General features: G+C 47.9%; 1 protein-coding gene across 7 annotated transcripts in view; it reads right to left on the reverse strand.

The window, feature by feature from the left end:
* Nucleotides 1-285: 285 nt before the first annotated feature.
* ILRUN (inflammation and lipid regulator with UBA-like and NBR1-like domains) overlaps nucleotides 286-18252 on the reverse strand; it is a 109647-nt gene continuing 91680 nt past the window's right edge. For 5 of the 7 annotated variants that reach the window (XM_061146485.1, XM_061146486.1, XM_061146480.1 and 2 more), the window contains one exon: nucleotides 286-3484. In XM_061146485.1, coding sequence (XP_061002468.1) covers nucleotides 3449-3484 — 36 coding nt within the window. In that variant the 3' untranslated portion in view covers nucleotides 286-3448. Of the gene's footprint in view, nucleotides 3485-9207; nucleotides 9428-18252 lie in introns of those variants that run through there. The other 2 variants (XM_061146487.1, XM_061146481.1) reach the window with 1 other exon arrangement.

Here is an 18252-nt window from a genome sequence, read left to right on the forward strand (position 1 = left end):
GGCAGGGGCCCCGGGACCTGAAGGCCACTGGACGGAGTTTCTGGTACATTACAGGGTCACGGGGCCTGACAGGCAGCACGTGTCCACAGTGCCCGCCGCCGGTCCACACTAACCGGTACATCTGTGCTGGGGATGCAGCCGTGCCCAACAGAGGCATGGCAGGGGCCCCGGGACCTGAAGGCCACTGGGTGGAGTTTCTGGTACATTACAGGGTCAGGGAGCAGGTTACACAGGGACTTCAGGGCGCAATAAAATCACTGACACACATGAAAATAGGGTTTTTTTTTTTTTTTTTTTTTTTTGGTGTGTGTTAATTTAATCATACAAATATTCATTTATACAGTAAGGAAAAACCTCCTCATCTTCATCTCCTCCCAGGCTCCACGAGGCCCCACCATGAACACCCACCCAGCTTGCTTGCTACATGCCAGTGTCCAGGAGGCAGCAGCTAAGCCGCTCCAGCATTCACCCAGGGAAACAGAAAAGGCGGGGTGGGGCGGGGAACCGGCTTACACTTCTGGGGCCTGGCAACCCCACCACCCTCTCCTGCCGGGGCTCACGTTCAATTTGGGGAGGTGTTCATTCTTAACACCTTCTTCCCTTCTTGGGCAGCCTGGGGCCACACTAGCTGTCCTGGTGAGGTTCTTTTCTGGCTGCAAGTGCCTTTGATGGACTAAAGTTTATGGCCAGTCCTTGATAGGGGAGAGAAGGCTTGTTTCTTGTAGAAAAATGCCCCAAATTCAACTGTCCCCATGGCCAAAAGAAAAACAGCATGCACACGTGCACACACACCCACACACACCTCACTCCATGCACACAGAGAGGTTCCTCGCAAGCCTGAGCCCCTCTACCTCCCTTGCTGGGCTCAGGTCCTGAAGGACGGCACCTGCCTCTCCTCCTGGCTGCGAGACACAGGTGGTCCTGCCCAGAGGCAGCCTGCCATTTGGTAAAGAGTCCAAGAGGAACTGAGCGGGTAGCCTCTGCCGCCCCACCAGGATGGGAGAAGAGGGACTCCAGGACTTGCTCGGAACTCAAATCAGGGAGAGGAGACAGATGATGGTACAAGGGCCTCCAGGTCCTGGGGCAACCTCGGACTCCTCCCGCCCCTACTCCACGGCTCTGGTCTCGGCAAGGAGCCCACCTCTCCGAAGATGTGTACGGAAATGGTTTTGTTCTTGGGAGGGAAGCCAACATGCTTGGGACAATTACCTTTCCAGGTGAGATTGCCGAGAAGCAAGAGGAGGAGCAGGAGCCCCTGGCAGGGCCAGACCCACGGACGGTGACCTGTGAAGCCAATGCTGAGTAACAAACGGCAGGCAGCTCCCCCGGGAAGAGGGGAACGGGCAGCTGGTGTGGGGCAGACCAGGAGGCCGGGAATCAGGGGATGTAGAGCCTCCTGTGATCCCGTGTGGGCAGCTGAAGATGCGATGCCAGCAAGCGAGCAGGGGACTGGGTGGGGGTGCACTCCAGGGCGGCAGCGTCCGGGAGGCTGGCACCAACGTTGGCGGCAGTCTGGGCCTGACAGGGCCCTCAAACAAAAAGCCATCTTGAGCCCCTGGCTCGGGCCTGTGGGGGCCTGGGCGCCTGGCAGGGACTCCCGTCTACTCTGCTGGGAACGGGGTGCTCTGTGTGCATAGAGAGTAGGTGCCCCAGTGCGAGCCCTAGCTCCACCCTCCCTCCAGTGGACCAGAGTTTACTCCCCCTTTTATTTGGGGGTGGGGAGGCATTGGGGGAATTTCATACAAGCTTTTCTCTCACAGTCAAGCTTTTAAAAAAACAAGTCTCAGAAGAGGATGAGGAGGCACGAACAACACACATGTTCGGAACTCAGACACCCAGAGACAGACAGGCAGGCAGACCCTCACCCACACCCAGGCTATACGACCCCTTGCAGCCGCTCATCAACCTGGCCTCCCTGCCGGTTCCCACCCCCCGGGACGGGGACGGCATGGCAACAGGCAGGCGATCCAGCAACCGCACCCTAGATCCGTATCCCGGCTATCAAACCAACCAAGACTCGGGGAAGGAGGGGCTGAGAAGAGAAGAGGGCCTTTGCATATTCTTGTATCTTTGGCAGACAGCTGTTCTGGCCTGGTTCCAGCTCCCCATGGAGGCGTCCACATCCCGGCCTGCTCAGAACCCACAGGGCGCCCATGGGGCCACCCGCTCCTGTGAGCAGCCGCCCGTCCGCCCGGGCTCCGCTGGGCTGCCCCGAGCCCGCCTCCTCCCAGTCACTAAGCATCCTGCGTGGGGCGGGGGTCCTTTCTTTCCCAGCAAAACGTGGTCTCCAAGATCACGCGGTCAGTAAGCGTGGCCCTTCCCTGGGGCTACGTTTTCATACCTGAACAGCCCAGCCTCGGCTAACAGGCTGCGAAGACACCACACGGGACAATGGCAGGGAGACACGGGGAGGGAGCTGTGTGACAACAGAGAAGCACGGGGACCTCCACCCCGCCTGCTGCACGCTCGCTGGGGAGCAGCACCGACCCTGACGCGCGCGCGCATGCCGCGCACGCACACACGCAGCACAGAGGCACCGCCCCCAGAGTGAACGGGGAGTCGCTGTGTGCCAAGAATCCGAGAGAGGCGTGCAGTGAGCGTGCTGGTGCGGGAACGGAGGTGATCTGAGCTGTCACACGCGTGTGCAGGCGGACACCTCCCGGCCTCAGAAGCTCCGTCACCTGCGCTCTGTCCTCCAGGCTTCCGCTGCTGGCCACACAGGGAAGTCTGGTCTTCGGAGAGGTTCTGGTGGTAACAAGCCACAGGGTTGACGCATACAAATGTCAAAGGTGTAAATCAACAGAAGATTAAAGAGAAAAGAGGAGGAAAAGCGTGGTAATTCACTGGCTGGCGCCATTAAAAACAAACGGGGTCAGAGACTCGAGGAGTCAGGAGGCGCGGCAGGTGTCCCCATGCGGCGCCGACCCGCACGGTCCCCGAGCAGGCCACGCCAGCTTTTAACCTGAATCGCTTCCAGAGCAAGCAGCTATTCTATAAACAGCATGTTATCCCTTATCTAAAAAAAAAAAAAAAAAAAAAGTTGGGAAAGAGGGGAAAAAATTAACATGTGCTCAAAACTACAACCTGTCTGTAGGCAAAATAATTTTTGTTTAAAAAGATGGCTTTTTTCCCCCATTTAAACATTTTTTTCTTTTCCTTCCCGAGCAACCTAGTGACTTGTTAGACTGACACCTAACAAACAAAGCCCAAAGTGGCTGCATGGATCTCTTCCTGGTAGCCTCAACACCACTCCTGCGACTCGGCACTCACACATGCACACTTAGTTTACTCAAAACTAGTCTTTTCTGCGTCTTCCTCTTCTTCCAGGACGGGGGTCAGAGCCAGGGGTCCGTGCGATGTGGTCTGCAATCCAGAGGAACCCCTTGCCCTCCCCCCCCAGAGTCAAGCCTTCTGTCTTTTGTTAGTTTTTCTTCTTGCTGACACCCGTTTAAGACTGGCCGAAGGGGTAAGGCCCGTGGAGCCCCTGGAAGAGAGTGAACACAGTCAGTGGTGGCAGACACAGCAGGGACAATGAGACAACCAACCCAAGTAAAAGAACCCACGGTTCCCAGTGAGCCAGAAGCAAGCCCTGAGGCACAAACATGGCTCGAGGGCTGACTTTGCCAGGCAAATCCTCAGGAGGCCACAGATCGCAGAGTGCGAGGTGCAGTGTCATCCCTCAAACACATCCAAGAGAGAGGAGGCTGGTGGGCAGACTCCTCATCTCTCAACTTCTACATCAACTGGAACCAACTTCCCTCCACCCAGGTCACAAAGTCTTCCTTCCATCTAGACGACGCCTTACATCTCTGCTAAAGATCCTCGGACACCACTTTCTGCACCTTAACCTCAGATGTAGGCTACTGTGGGCTGATGACACACACATATATCAACAACACAGACACTGGAGCAGAAACAGTAGCCGTCCAGCAGGCACCTAGGAAAGGCACGGCAGCAGGGGCTTGGCGTACATTGTCTTTACCTCTCACCCCAAAGGCCAGGTGAGTGTTGTTATACCCATCTGACCGATGCCCATCTGACTGCAAACATGAGGAGATTTGTTCAAAGTCATGTAGGTAGTAAAGGGCAGAGCCCAGAGCCAAGCCCAGGTCTGATCTTTATTCTCTTCACATTGCCTCTCCCTGGCCATGTGATGATAAGGTTTGTTCCAAATTCCCAAAGGCAATTTCTCTGCTGCTTGGCTGGTGGAGAAAGCACCACAGTCTCACTTTTCCCTTATGTTAAGAATGAGACACCAAGAGGTGCCAACCCCAAAACAGCTGCATGAATTCGCTGGAGGATGTCCCGAGCCTCCCCACTCCACTGCTCCCTGGAGCGTGCACCTTGAAGAGACCTGGTCAATGCCAAGACCTGGGCGGGCAAAGGTAACTGGGAACGAGCCTCACAAAAGGTCCGACACCCCAAGCTGACTCAGAAGCAGCAGGGCCCTTGGACCATTAGCTTGTTAGAGACGTGGATGGTTAGAATCTGATTTTGTTTTAAAAAAGGACACTTTCCTTTGGGAAAAAATGCAAAAAAGTGCATGCCTGCAGGGCTGCCAATGATCAGACAGAATCCCCTTTTGTTTGCTGCCATCTCTCCAGCACACCTGTCCCTGAGCGGCACTTTTCGGCGCCCAGGAAGTACTACTGAATTAATAACTAGAAGAAGACAGGCATTTCTCAGACTACTACCTGGAGCATCAGAGCCTTTTGAGTCATGAGAATACTGGCCTTTACAAACCAAGCTTTTCTCGTTGTTGTTGTTTTTGGTCACACAGTATGGCATGTGGGGTCTCAGCTCCCCGACCAGGGACTGAACCTGTGCTCCTTGCATTGAAAGGTGGAGGCTTAACCACCTGACTACTGGGGAAGTCATCTATACCAAGTTTTTAAACAGCCACCCAATTTGGGGACACACGCATCCGGGTCATGCACCCGTCTGATCACAGCCTCCTAAGTCCCAGAGAGGGGGGCTCCCTGGGAGCAGTTAGCTCGAGACGCATAGCTCGCACTTGTTCCCAAGGCGGTGGGCCGCGGGTTCCACAGAAGCAGGAGGAGATCTGGGTTCTGCTCCTGGCTTTTCCGCTTAGCTCTTCAAGTGGCCCTGAGTAAAGTCCCTTCCCCTCAAAGGATCTCAGACTGCTCCTTTAAATTTACAGATTTAAGGTTCTAGGAGCTGACTCAAAGTACCTAACTCAAGAGGCTGAAAACCAATATTCTAAGAAAAAAAAAAAGTCCTTTGATCATGCTTATTTAGACCAGAGGTCAAAGCTGCCAAGAGTAAGGAACATGAGATTCAAGTTTTTAGTTTTCAGGGGTTTTTTTTATCCCCCAGTGGAAAACACTGAAATTGTTTTTTGTCTTTTTATTTCCTCCCCCATAAAAAGCCTCAAGAGATCAGATACAGGTCTCGAGCTGCCTGATGGTACTGCCGAAGGAGTGAAAATGGGGGACAGACAGGCCAACAGCGATATAGCGTCAGCTATGTGCCGGGTGCTGCTGGAGCAAGTGAAAATGTTCTCCTGAATTTTCACACAGATAAACTGGGCTAAGCATGCTCTCCAAGCTCACAGAAGTGAGGCAGTAACCTGACTGAGAGCACAGAGCTGGTGAGCGGAGCGGTGGTGGTTAAAATGCCATGTCTGCCAGTCCCCAATTCTCTGTGCTGCCAGCAGGCGAGTGGAGGCTGTCACTACCTCGGTGGTCACAGACCCATCCACTCGGTCAAGTGTGGGCAGGACGAGCTAAGGGCTCTCAGACCTCATGGTGCGGGCCTGGCTGGAGGGCCACACGCCCCAGAGGTGGAAATTAAAGCAGCTTAAATCACGCTGCCCTCAGTACTTCCGGACAACGTTCACTCATGAACAACAATCCTAGGAGAATGACAAAGGCGTAGATCCCCCTAAGATTTAGAACCAACACAAGGCTCAAAGGCTTCATGCAGGAAAGCATGCACAGAGAGAAGAAACCCTGAAAAGCACACACGCTTTCGTCTTCCATGAATTTTTTTTCCCTTTTACCCTAAATTAGACTACTTTCTAGACGGAAGCTTCACACACTTCATGTGGGCCTTTATAAAGCAAGCACTAGCCTTGTGACTTGTCTGGAATGTTTGGAGAAGGGAGTTGATGACTTTGCCAAGGAGTGGTTGCACGTTCCTAATTACAGATAAAGTGGCAGAGAAAGGAGTATAGATATAGGCATTTTCAGATTTCCACTTGAAGACTCTGGTCCTTAGAATATGCAGTGTGGTATTTAACTAGCTTAGATTAAGAATTATCGTTGACCCCCTATTTACTGACTGAGGTGCTGTGTGCCTTTTGGAAAGAAAAATGCCACCTAATTCCCTTTCATCCAGAGAATGGCATATTGGAGTTGTTGACGTTTAATTAGTGCAAAAACATGGCTTGAAGAACAAGCTCGATCTTCCTTCCCCCCCCCAGATTAACTACTATCGCTTCAAGGAAGAGAGAGGGAGCTGAGTCTATTTCAACACTACTTGATCATCTAGACTCCCCACAAGCAGGATTACAGGCATCACAAGTGGGTCACAGAACACAGCAATGCAACCCCAGTCACAGAGGAGAAGCCTGGCGGAGATTACAAGAACAGCTTGTCCAGGGTGTCCGATGGCAGAAGGCCGAGCAGGAAGTGCCTTTCCTAAGAGTGGGATGGAGGTATATTTGAAACAAGAGCCCCATCCACATTTCAGGTTCCACTGGAGTTCCAAGACCCCGTGTAACAGGTTCTGGTGGCTAATGTCTCCAACGCCAGTCTAAAAGTAGGGTTTGGCAATATAGGTAAGTGTTCCCTCTCTCCTGAGACCTAGCGGCTCTTCAACTTGTTACCCCTGGGAAAAGCAAATGCCAAATATTTTCATTAGCCTGGCATCCCTGACATCTCCTCTACAGCCTCTGTGCCACTAATAAGGAAAACAGATCAAGGGATGGATGCATCAGATGGTACCACAGAGCCCAGAGTTAAACTCCAACAAGCAGAGAAGGAGGTCATCACAGCATGATTACAAACCTCACTGAGTTTGATGCAAGTTACCCTCCTCTCTATGAGGATTCATCTCTCCCCACATCACTAGCAGCAAGGCTGGATTTAGGCATACTAACAGAGGGTGTGAATGACAAAACCCAGAGAAGAACTCCTCTATCTGCCTCTCCAGGTCTAAAAACCCCCAGGACCAACTTGCACAGAAATGGCTTTTCAAGGGCTGCATTTCTTGGGAGAGGCCCCACATCTGCGAAGGGACCAGAAAGCATTCCTGACGAAGGAGTGGCAGACTTTAGGTCCACAGGTGTTGAGGTGCTGCCTGTTTGCCTCAGTCTTCCCTAAGCTTTGCGATGGACACTGTCATGGCTGTGAGCCCTGGGACCTCAATTCTACTGGCAATGGGGCAGGTGAGTCCCCTTAAACTGCTCGAGGCCCACACTAGCCAGCTAAGACAGAGGGGCCTCCCTGCTCGTGGGCGTCTGGGAAGAGACTCTGGCCTCAGGCCAGCTGGACTGTGCTTCTGAAAGGTAATAACCATTGTGAGCCAAAATTTGGCTAACCTCCTAAAATATTTTTAAAAGAGAACACTTGTAGACATAAACAGACAAGCTCAGTTTCATTCATCACAATCTTCGGAAAGGACAACTTAAGATCTAGTACTTGTGGGCCTGGGCTCAAAGCAAAACTAAAAATAAAATTATCTCTATGATTTGTTTTTCACAATGGTTGATAAAATCAGTGATTTGGTTTTCACTGATTTTATGTGAATGGGCACCTACAATATCTTTAAATTCTTCCTAAAATTACACAGAAATCAAAATAACTTTTCTAAAAAGGAGTACCAAAAACCCCAGGAAACTAGTTTTGTTTCAGCTGGAATACTTATTGATGTTTATCAGTAGGAAAATCATGCTATTAGAAGAGAAAGTCACCCTTTCAAGATGGTAGAACCTGTTTCTGCCACTTATTTGTGCTTGGCATACAGTTAAGACCCAGGTGTCAGTAAAATGAATGAATGAACCGTGGAATACTCTGCACTGCTGAGCCATCTGCTTAACCTTCCAGGGGAGAAAGAAAGATTAAAATTCCTAATGAAACAAGGATGTCTTATGAGGGCTTTTGGGGTTACTCTTTCTATATGAGAGCTGGTTTAGACAAAGCATCACAACACAAAAACTTTCACATACCTGTCTTTATTTTGTTTGTGATTTGATTTAAATAAATAAAAAGGTTCATGCTGGTTAATAAAAAGGCAAGCGTGTTTGCTGCACGGCCGTGAAACAGCATGCTCTCCCACTGTATACTGATGGAGCATCAGATAACACTACTGGGCCCTCCTCTCTCTCTTCCCGGGCCAGCCCTGTCAACGCTTTGCCTACCTAGCACTTCTTTTGTATTGCTTATGTGCCCAGAAGGCAAACACAGATGAATACACAGTTTAGTACTAAGTTCTGTTCTGATCCTGCACTGCAGATCTGCTGCAGGGAGGCCCTGTCACGGGCCTGGCTTGGCTGGTGAAGGCCAGAGACTGACCAAGCCCTGATGGAAGCTATTCGTCTCTCGTTAATTAGAAGTCAAGTCTGTACTGCCGCAACGGGCAGCGCAGTGAGGACTCCTCTCTCAGGAGCACACAAAGCAAGGCCTTTCCCTTAAGAGGTGCTGACCACTCGAGGCGGCTCGCTGGCGGGACAGCAGGGCCAGACCAGCATGACGGGAACTTCTGTGGACGCTTTAACCTTGGTGTTCAAGCCACATTCATGTGACAGTCCTCAAAATCTCAAAGATGTATTTGATGCAGTGGCTGAAGACAAGTGTGAGAATCAGCCAAAGAAAAGAAAACAAATGTACTTTTATGCATGAAAACTGCTCATGGGATAGGCTCAGTTCACAGCCTTCTGCGTCAAAGTTGTGCTTAACTCAGTTTTAAGCATGGTGAACTCGTGTTTTAAAAAGCCCTGTATAGCATTTTTTATACTTACCTCGATAAGACAGTTTTTCTGTTGCTCTTAACTAACTTCTACAATCCTGCTGGGGACCTTCTCCATGCTCCCTCTAGCCACCCACCCACCCATTCCTTCCATCATGCATCCCTCATTCTTCCTCTGTCATTCATCCTCCCAAGCTCCCTAGGACTAAGCTTTCAGAGCCTTCACCTACCTCCTGACAGATCAAGAAAATCACCATAAAGAGTAAAACTCAAACATCACTGCGAATGAAACTGTATTACTGAAAATCCTACAAGGGAATGAAGGATATTGGCTAAGTTCGACTTCCCCTTTCATTAAAGACTTCAGAAAAGGCTATTTACTATTTGAAATTCTAACCCCCAAGATATCATGTACTAGCAAGTGTGCTAGAATCCAGGTGACATGCTGGCAGACAGAGAGCTCGCTCATGGCCATCTCCTAGGGTACAGTAGATTCCTAGAAAGGAAGAAAGAAGTGATAAGAGTCTCACTGGGGAGGACACCTAAAAGGAGGGAAAGCTTACCCACGTTCCCCGCCATGTGGCCACTGGTACCATCCCGTGGGAGCCCTGAGGCACGGGGTGAGGCTGCCGGCCCCACCTCCTCTTGCAGTCTCCTTTCAAGCCCCAGTACCCCCCCGCCTCTCTCACAGTGGATTCACAGCATCACCTCCCCCACCCTGGACAACACTGGCTGAGGGAGAATAAACAACCTCTCCTTCAGCCATACTCGGCTTCATCTCGCCACTTCCCTGCTCAAAAGCATTGTGGGTGCTCTTGCTTCCTTTCATATTAAAGGTGAACTCTCCTTTGCCTGGCTTTCAAAGGCTGTCCTCCAAAATGCACCCCACCCTCTTTAAGCACACCTCACTCAGCACAGTCAGGCTGGCTGGTGTCCCAGGAACACTGCCTGTGAATGCCTCTGGGCCTTCCTGCATGTGGTTCCTTTTTCCTCTAAATCAGTTTGAATCTATCATTTTACTTTCTTTTTTGGGGGGAGGGGGTCATACTGCACGGCATGTGGGATCTCAGTTCCCTGACCAGGGATGGAACTCAGGTCCCTGCAATGCAAGTACAGAGTCCTGACCACTGGACCACCATGGAAGTTTCAGTATGAATCTATCATTCATCAAGATATCAGTTTCCTGGCTATTCCCAAACCTCACTGCCTTCTCCTTCCTTCAAATTCAAGAGCACTCAAAACTCAATATACTCCATCTTTACTGGTCTCATTCTTTCTTCTGAGATAGTCACATTTATGTAATCAGACTAAATTCTTAATTTGAAGATTAGGAAGGATTAACACAGGCTGAGCAACCAAGGACATGTCCCTTATTGACTAAACACCAAAGCTCCCTATTAGTTCTGACTTGCCCTTAGGTGGTGAAATTATAGCAAAAAGTCCAAGACCTTGGACATTCAAGCTTCTGCAGGTCAATGTCCACAGTTTTGACAAGGGTCTCCCTGAGCAGAGCTCTAAGGAAGCCCACACGGTCCCCCTGACGTACAGCCGCCCTGGATCCCACATTGTGCACCTGGTCCTGCTGGAGTCGGGGCAGACCTGGGTGAGAACACCTGCACGGCACACATCCGCACATTTCTGAATTAAACTTATCTCTTTGAACCTGTAAATTGAGAAAGTCCCACTCTGAGAATTTTCATCAGAAATTAAAATGCTAAATTCGGAGTATAGGGAAAAGAATACATCCTTACAAGTGAAGTAAAAATACACGAACACTAGCTCTGTTTCAGTTACAAGACTGTCCAGGTGTCAGCTCAGCCTAAAACAATGCTCAGAGCCTCAAAGCACAGAAGATGGAGCGAACGTTCAGCTTTGAAGCTGTTGAGGTACAAAAGGGAGAGTTCCTGGAGGTAACTTTTTATTCTCAAATAGTAATGTTACAAACAACAAAAGACTTTTTCTAAGGCTCATGGTGTTTGCTTAATTTATTTTTAAAATGCACATATGACCCATGCCAATGCAAACACGAGCAAGGCTGGGAGGACTTTACAGGTTCTTCTGGGCTCTCAGCAGGAAGTCATCTTAATATCATTAAACCAGAGTTTCCTAGCAAACCTCTTCTGTACAAAATGTGCTAATCTGCCAGCAAACTGGGTCAGCTTCCTCAGGTGCTGGGCACTGCTTTCTCCTTGGCCACGAATTCTTTTGTGCTCCTGAAGATGAACAAGGTCTCTACCACCTGACATTAAGTGTAGAGACTACCTTCAGAGAACAGCAAACAAACTTTCCTTCCTGCCAGCAGGCCTCAGCATGACGAAGTCTAGAACATAAGACTCAAACTGGGTTCCCTGAGTTCCAGCCCACTGCCCACCCCCAATCTGAGCGAGTCATTTGAGCAAGTGAATGTGAGCAAGTCAGTGACAACTTCCTTACTGGTTGTTACACTTGGGGCCAGGGAGGTGCTATTGGCTTCGAGTGGGTAAACGTCAGGGATGTTACTGAACATCTTAGACTGCATACGATCTGCACCACCCTGCAACAAAAGAAGACTCATCTGACCTAAAATGCCAATAGTCTTATTCGGCTGGCTGAGAGAACCCTGCTCAACACAGACTCATCATTTCGTGGACTGCAACCAGGCTCACAGTGTTAGATATCATCCGTATGAAATGACTCCCAAATATGTATCTCCACCAAACCCTTTCTCCTGAACCATATTACCAATTTGGATACACAACAGCCTCCCTGATACCTCCATTTGGATGTTTATAGAAATCTCCAATGTATTCCAAGTGGAATTCCTGACCTCTCCCTACCTCTCCCACAGCCTTTCCTCTCTCCATGGACAGCAATTCCACCTTTTCATTCGCTCAGGCCAAAACCTTGTTGTCATCGTTTATTCCCCCTTACACCACACTTCCAACTCATTAGCAAATCCTGTTCGTTCTAGCTAATAAAGCAGACCCAGACACAGATCACTGCTCCAACCTATCTGGCTACCACTCTGGCACAAAGTGCCCATTCTCTTTATCCACGTGATTGTACTAACTCCCCCACTGGTCCCCTGCTTCCATCCTTGTCCTTTACTCTCCACATGAGTGTCAGACACTGATCTTTCACTACATGAAGTCAGATCACATCACCCCTCTGCTCAAACTCCTTTAATGGTTCCAACCTCTGCTCCTCAGGGCAAAAGCCCAAGCTTTTGAAGCCAAGCTTCACAAATCCTTCCACAATCTGGTTTCCATCCTGCAACTTCCCCTCCTTCTACCTTCTCTTACCCACTGTGGTCTTGAACAAACCACGTAAACTTCCACTTCAGGGCTCATGCTAACTGTAAAATATTCATTGTCCAGATAGCCTTTGCAGAAACAAAATCTGGCTTTAAAGGGAGTAAGACAGCCCTAAGCATGTTCTAGCTTTAAAATATTATGTTCAAAGGAAGATTTTAGATTCATTACAGGAAAATGAAAAAAAACTCCAGACTCTATCTTCTGGCCACAGTCAAGGAATACAGACAAGGTGCTGCTGTCACAAAAGTGAGTTAAAGGAAATTTCAGTGTCACCAAACATCTATACCCAAGTGACCATGAGGTTCCAGGGAATCGTTTCCCTTTATGGAGGCTGGGGAGAGAGGCTGATTTCTGTAGCTGCCAGAGATATAAGCTTGTGGAGAGAGAGGGGTTTAGCAGTAGAGAAGTCACATAATATCTGGTCAATAATTGGCTTGATTCTCATTTGAAATGTAGCACAGTGTACCACAGAAAGCATGCTATCCCGAGTCCACAGCTGTAAGCTCAGCCAATAAAAATATGTACTTGAATACTACTTGTAACTAGGAAGCAAGGCAGTAGTTGGTCAAGAAAGCAGACTCAGGAGTCAAAAAGAACTGGTTCAGTTCATATCCTGGTTTTACCACTTTCGAGCTGCACGACCTTGGGCAGGTCATGGAACCTATGTACCTTGTCTCAGCAGTTGTAAACAGGGATAATGACAGAGCCTGTATCATGGCCCTGTTGTGTGGACTAAAAGAAACGGATGTCAGACTGCTGCCTCTGCCTCTGCCTCTGCCTCTGGGGGCTGGGAGGCAGGAAGGTGACTGGTGTTTTTATAATAAACTTGGTAGAACTACTTAGCTCCTTATACTATGTACACTGATAATTTTAACAAAAATTAAATTTAAAAAGTCCTCCACACAGTGCCTGGCAGAGTTAAGTGCTCAACGAGTTTGTATAACTGATTACCACACTGGCCCCCACAGGGGAGGGGGCAGGTGCATGTTTCTGCTAGCTGCCCCTCGACAGGAGAACACAGTTGGACAGAACATCAAGTGACACAGTTTTCCTTTCAGCTTCTTTGAGCCATCTTTAAACCTCTCAGGGAAAGGGGTTGCACCCGAGCACGAGGCAGCGGGAAGGACGTGCTGCCCTCCACCGTCGGCAGTCCAGCTAAGGACACCAACCACCAGCCTGTGGGTCAAATTCAGTGCCCTCTGAACCAAGCAAATGTTGGGCCCATTTCCATTAAATCATTTCTTATTATTATGTTACACTGACTGGACTGTGTAGATAATAAGATCCACAAGCCATTACACCCTCAGGCCCATAAAGCAGATTTGCCTTTTCTAAACTTCTCCCTATAACCTCCTGTTGTTGTTCAGTGGCTAAGTTGTGTCTGACTCTTTATGACCCCATGGACTGCAGCATGCCAGGCCTCCCTGTCCTTCACTATCTCCTGGAGTTTTCTCAGATTCATGTCCACTGAGTCAGTGATGCTATCTAGCCATGTCATCCTCTGCCTACGTTTCTAAACCCTCACCTAAGCAGAGAAAAATGAGCTCTTCCTTGCTGTAGGTTAGAAGAAAGGTGATTTCTGATATAATAAAAGCAGACTAACTTTTTCAGCTCCAGATCCAAGATATACTAAAGGGTGATTGTCAGAGAGAGAGAAAGAGGAGCAGGTGGAAATTGTGGGCAGGCAGAGCAGATGGCACTCGGCAGTGGCTGACGCTCGAAGAGCACGAGGAACCTCCCCCAAAGATAATAACACGTTTCTTCTTCTGAACCAGCACTTGGCGGAAGTAATAACAGTGGTTCAGGCTGTAATCAGTTTAAAAGAGGAGTATATGACAAACAGCAGCTCCAAACATCAAAAAAAAAAAAAAAAAAAAAAGAGCAAATGGAAAATAAGAGATATAGTCCAAGTAACAAAATGAATAAATGAATTTGAGATTCTTTTCAGCTCCTCCAATGTAAATCATTACAACTGCGAGAGGAAGGAAGCAGCATTTGGGCTGTCCTGAAGAGTAGGCCCTGGGCTTTGGCCAGTCATGCTCATACTTCCAGCTACCCTGAATAAGACCATTTGGTTTGTATCTTACTCCTCTGTAAGGCCCTTCTTATAAAACATTGAGAAATTTTAAAAATTACTGGCAAGTAAGAAAAAGAAGTATCTAATTTCAACAGGGTTTATTTTCTCGTTCCACACCTCTATAGACTGTTTTCTGCTACTATCTAACACTGTCCAAATAGAAGCTACCCCGGCCTCCAGAGATGAGTCACCGTTAGAACGCATGGCAAGACTAGCCTTGAGTCAACAGTGTGACTGTTTGTCCTCACAGGCTCTTGAGTGAATCAAGTAAAAGGGTTCATTAAAACAGCACCAATACTTGGTCTGACTGTTCACCTGGGACAGGTCAGCCACAACTGAGCTGACAATGAGGCCAGCCAATTTTTAACAAAAGCAGTCAGATTTATGACTCCCTGGAGCAGGTCAGCATATACTTACTCACCTTTCTGACTCCCTCTGACAGTTCTCACACAGGGAGGGCCCAGCCCCTCTGGATGTTGAGGGATGAAGCTAGGACAGATGTTCCCACCCAGAGCTCCCTAACTCCCTGCCCACAGCACAGAGCGCTGGGTCCAGAGAGCTTGGGATACTCAAGGGAGGCAGGGGAAGGGATCCCGGGGTGTCCAGCTTCTGGTACTGACAGATGTGCCCTCACAGAAGGTGCATGGAGCAATCTTTCCATCTCATCCTACCAACCTTAGCAAGTTAAACTGTAACTATGGAAGCAGCAGGAAACTGGACTGGTCTCCTAAAACTGTGGTCATGGGCTTCCCAGAGCATCATGCTCTCTCCAGCCTTCAGGGAAGGCAGGGAATTTCTTTAATCAAATCTATTGCCAACTCAGTGATCCCTGATACCAGGGCACCAGGTCCTCTGCCTACCTACCCAATAAAGATGACACCTGGGGTGAACTGAACACCCCTGCTCTAACTCTAGATTTCCAGGGGGCTATCTCAGTCTTTCCACTCATTCATAAATAAAAGGGAGCTATTTATTATTAACACCACATGGTTGGTGCACCCTGAGAGTTTAAAAAGTTTTTATTTTTATCAACTAAAAAAAGAAATCACTTACTGTAAAGACTCAACAAATAGAGGAACTCCCCCACCCCCCGTCAAAAAAAAATGCCATAGGCAATCCCCAGTTTACTTTAGAGCCTCTTACTTCAAGTTTTGTGTCTTTCACACCTTGATGATACTTGTCATTGACTCAGTTAATGCTTTTGATCACAGGAAAAACAAAACAAAGGATGATCTAAGCAAAGCCCAGGTTCACCTACTAATACCTTCAGTAATGTGGCACCTGGGTTGGAATCCCAGCTCTGTCTCTCACCAGCTGTGTGATACTGGGGCCAGTCAGCCCCTCAGAGATTTCATTTTCTTATCAAAATATGAGATGATACATCTAAAGCACTTGGCAGCATACCTGGCACACAGGAATGGTTAAAAAATAACTCTAGTCTCTACTTGATCTCATCACTTGGTCAAATACACCCCTTCAGAACCTTAAGGAGTCTTGCCTTATAAATAAATAAATCTATATTCTTAAGCCAAACACAAATGCTTAGAAATATGAATGATCCCTGCTTGAAGATACCCACTTAACTATAGTCCCAATTCTTTTCAGAGCCATTTGTAATCATTCTATCCAAATTTTTTCATCTAAATAAACACATCGCAACTAACTGAACGTCTCCCTCACTCATAACTCCTAACCACACACCCCTTACTCAGCATTCTGCCTTCAGCACTGCAACTGCTCTGCTATCATCATCCTTCCTGTCTTTCCAAATCTGTGCTTTTACATCAGCTCCATCTCTCCTTTATCTCTGCCTTCTTAACTAACCCCCAGCCATGCACACAAATTATACATCTTGACTGTGCGGTGCTCTACTGACCAAATTCACACTTCATCTGGACTGAAAGGCACGCCTCTTTCATCTCCCCCACTGTACTGAGAACTGCTAGCTAGTAGGGATAACTTCTATCCTTCACGTCTCCGTATTCAATAATGTACACGGATTTGTACGTCAGTGCAGATGTGTCGATAAATCCTTACTGGCGACTGTCTATCCTCTACCCCATTTCTAAGGAGCCCTCAGAGGCAGAGCTGACCCCATTTTAGCCAGAAATGCTATGGGAGGACTTGCTAGTGCTCACACAAGTGCTTTCTAATAAGATTCTGATTCACTTAAGAAGAAAACGAGGCTCTGATTTCTCTTTGGGGTCCAAGTGCCACATTCTCAACAAAATTATAGGCAACAGTCTTGCATATCACCTCCAATGAGAAACTTTTCTCTGTGGTTCTTGCAAATGCTATTTCTAAATGATCCTACAGAGTTTATGAAATAAGCCGCCACCTCCACCCAGGCCAGGGCAATGACAGACTTAAAAGGCAACAGTCCCTAAAGCCATAAAGGATCAATAAATAATTAACAGGTTCGCAACCCAGGAAAACAAGCACAGTGCTCTGGCCAGGAACAGCAGCCCTTTCAGGCTACAGTGACGGGCGGGCCACGGAGCTCAACTGGGTGGAGGGGCCTCCATTACAGAAAGCCCTGGAGCAGCAGGTTCCGCTTCCTGCGACTCTCACCTTCACAGCACGCTCAACTGCTTCCAAGTTCTCCTAACAGGGCATGCTTGCCCTAGGGCCCGTACCACCTGCAACAGCCGTACCCTGAAGGGTTAAACTTAAGGAAGAGCTATCAGGAGCAACAGGAGCTTAGAGGAAAAATCTTTTGTTAGAGTGTTAAGACGTGAAGACTTTCCTCAACTATAAGCCATTGCCTCGCCTATTTACTTCTTATATCCTGTACGACTAACGTGATTCCACACAATCCTTTATAATGACCATCAAACTAATAAATCAATCTTGTTACACTTCTACTCAGTGAAGTCCCGCTTTAGACCATGTGGAGAAAGAGTTCATATCACCAAGTTTCTTTTCTTAATTTGCCTGTGGATGTAGACCACATATAAAGCACAGATCAGTAAAATGCCATTCTTACAACAGAGCAAGCTGTCCCTCAAATAAGGATCAATTTTATTTTTAAAATATTGAGGGTGAATGCCAACATGAAGCAAGCAAAGACTTAACAGTTATACGATTCTATAAGTGGGAGGCTAAGCCTAATGCATCACATTATTAATCAAAGAAGGAACAGCAGTGCTCATAGGCTCTGTCACACAAATCACCTACAACAGTTAGCTCTCAGCAGCACAGGGCTTTATTCAACCAACCAAAAACAACCAGGAACCATCATCACCCTTAGCAGAATATGGAAGGCGCTGTGTAATCAGCAAGCACAGAGAAGCAGATCAAGAGATCAAACACCCAGAAGACAGTCTTAGAACAATCAGAATATTTAAAATTATGATTAACTCAATAAACAATTCTCTCACTTATTCTGCACACGTGAAAAGTCAAAATATCACTTGGGCCACTCTGGGTTGTGGGTGAGGAGGCAGACAGGCCACAAGGGACTGGAAAGATAATCAAGACTTGGAAACTAGGTAAATAAAGTGGAAGCCCAACAACATAGAGGATAAATAATTAAGTCTGTCTTTTTCTTCAGGAAAAACACTCTACCCAAAACCAAAAAAAACACAGTAGGAACAAATTCCAAAGGTGTGCTATTGCTCTACATTTAGTATACATTCACACTGGAAGAATGCCTGGTGATATTTTGACTTTCTTTTTTTTTTTTTTAAATGCTAAAGGTAAAGAACTCTGTTCTTTCATCACCCAAACCAGAGCAGAGAGACAGCAGTATTTATAAAATGTGGATGGAGGAGTTAACACCCACAGGACCTGGAGATGGGGAGGGGGGGAGGGGAGAAGGGGTAGGTTTTTGTGCTATTGCATTGGCAGGAGAGCTAAGCAGTCTTAAAGAACATTCTAGGCTTCTAGGTCTGCCAGAAGGGGTATCACAAATCCCAACGCCCACCACCTACCCCTTCTCCTCTTCTCCGA

Source organism: Dama dama, chromosome 7, assembly GCF_033118175.1.
Source record: "Dama dama isolate Ldn47 chromosome 7, ASM3311817v1, whole genome shotgun sequence".
Classification (NCBI taxonomy): Eukaryota; Metazoa; Chordata; class Mammalia; order Artiodactyla; family Cervidae; genus Dama; species Dama dama.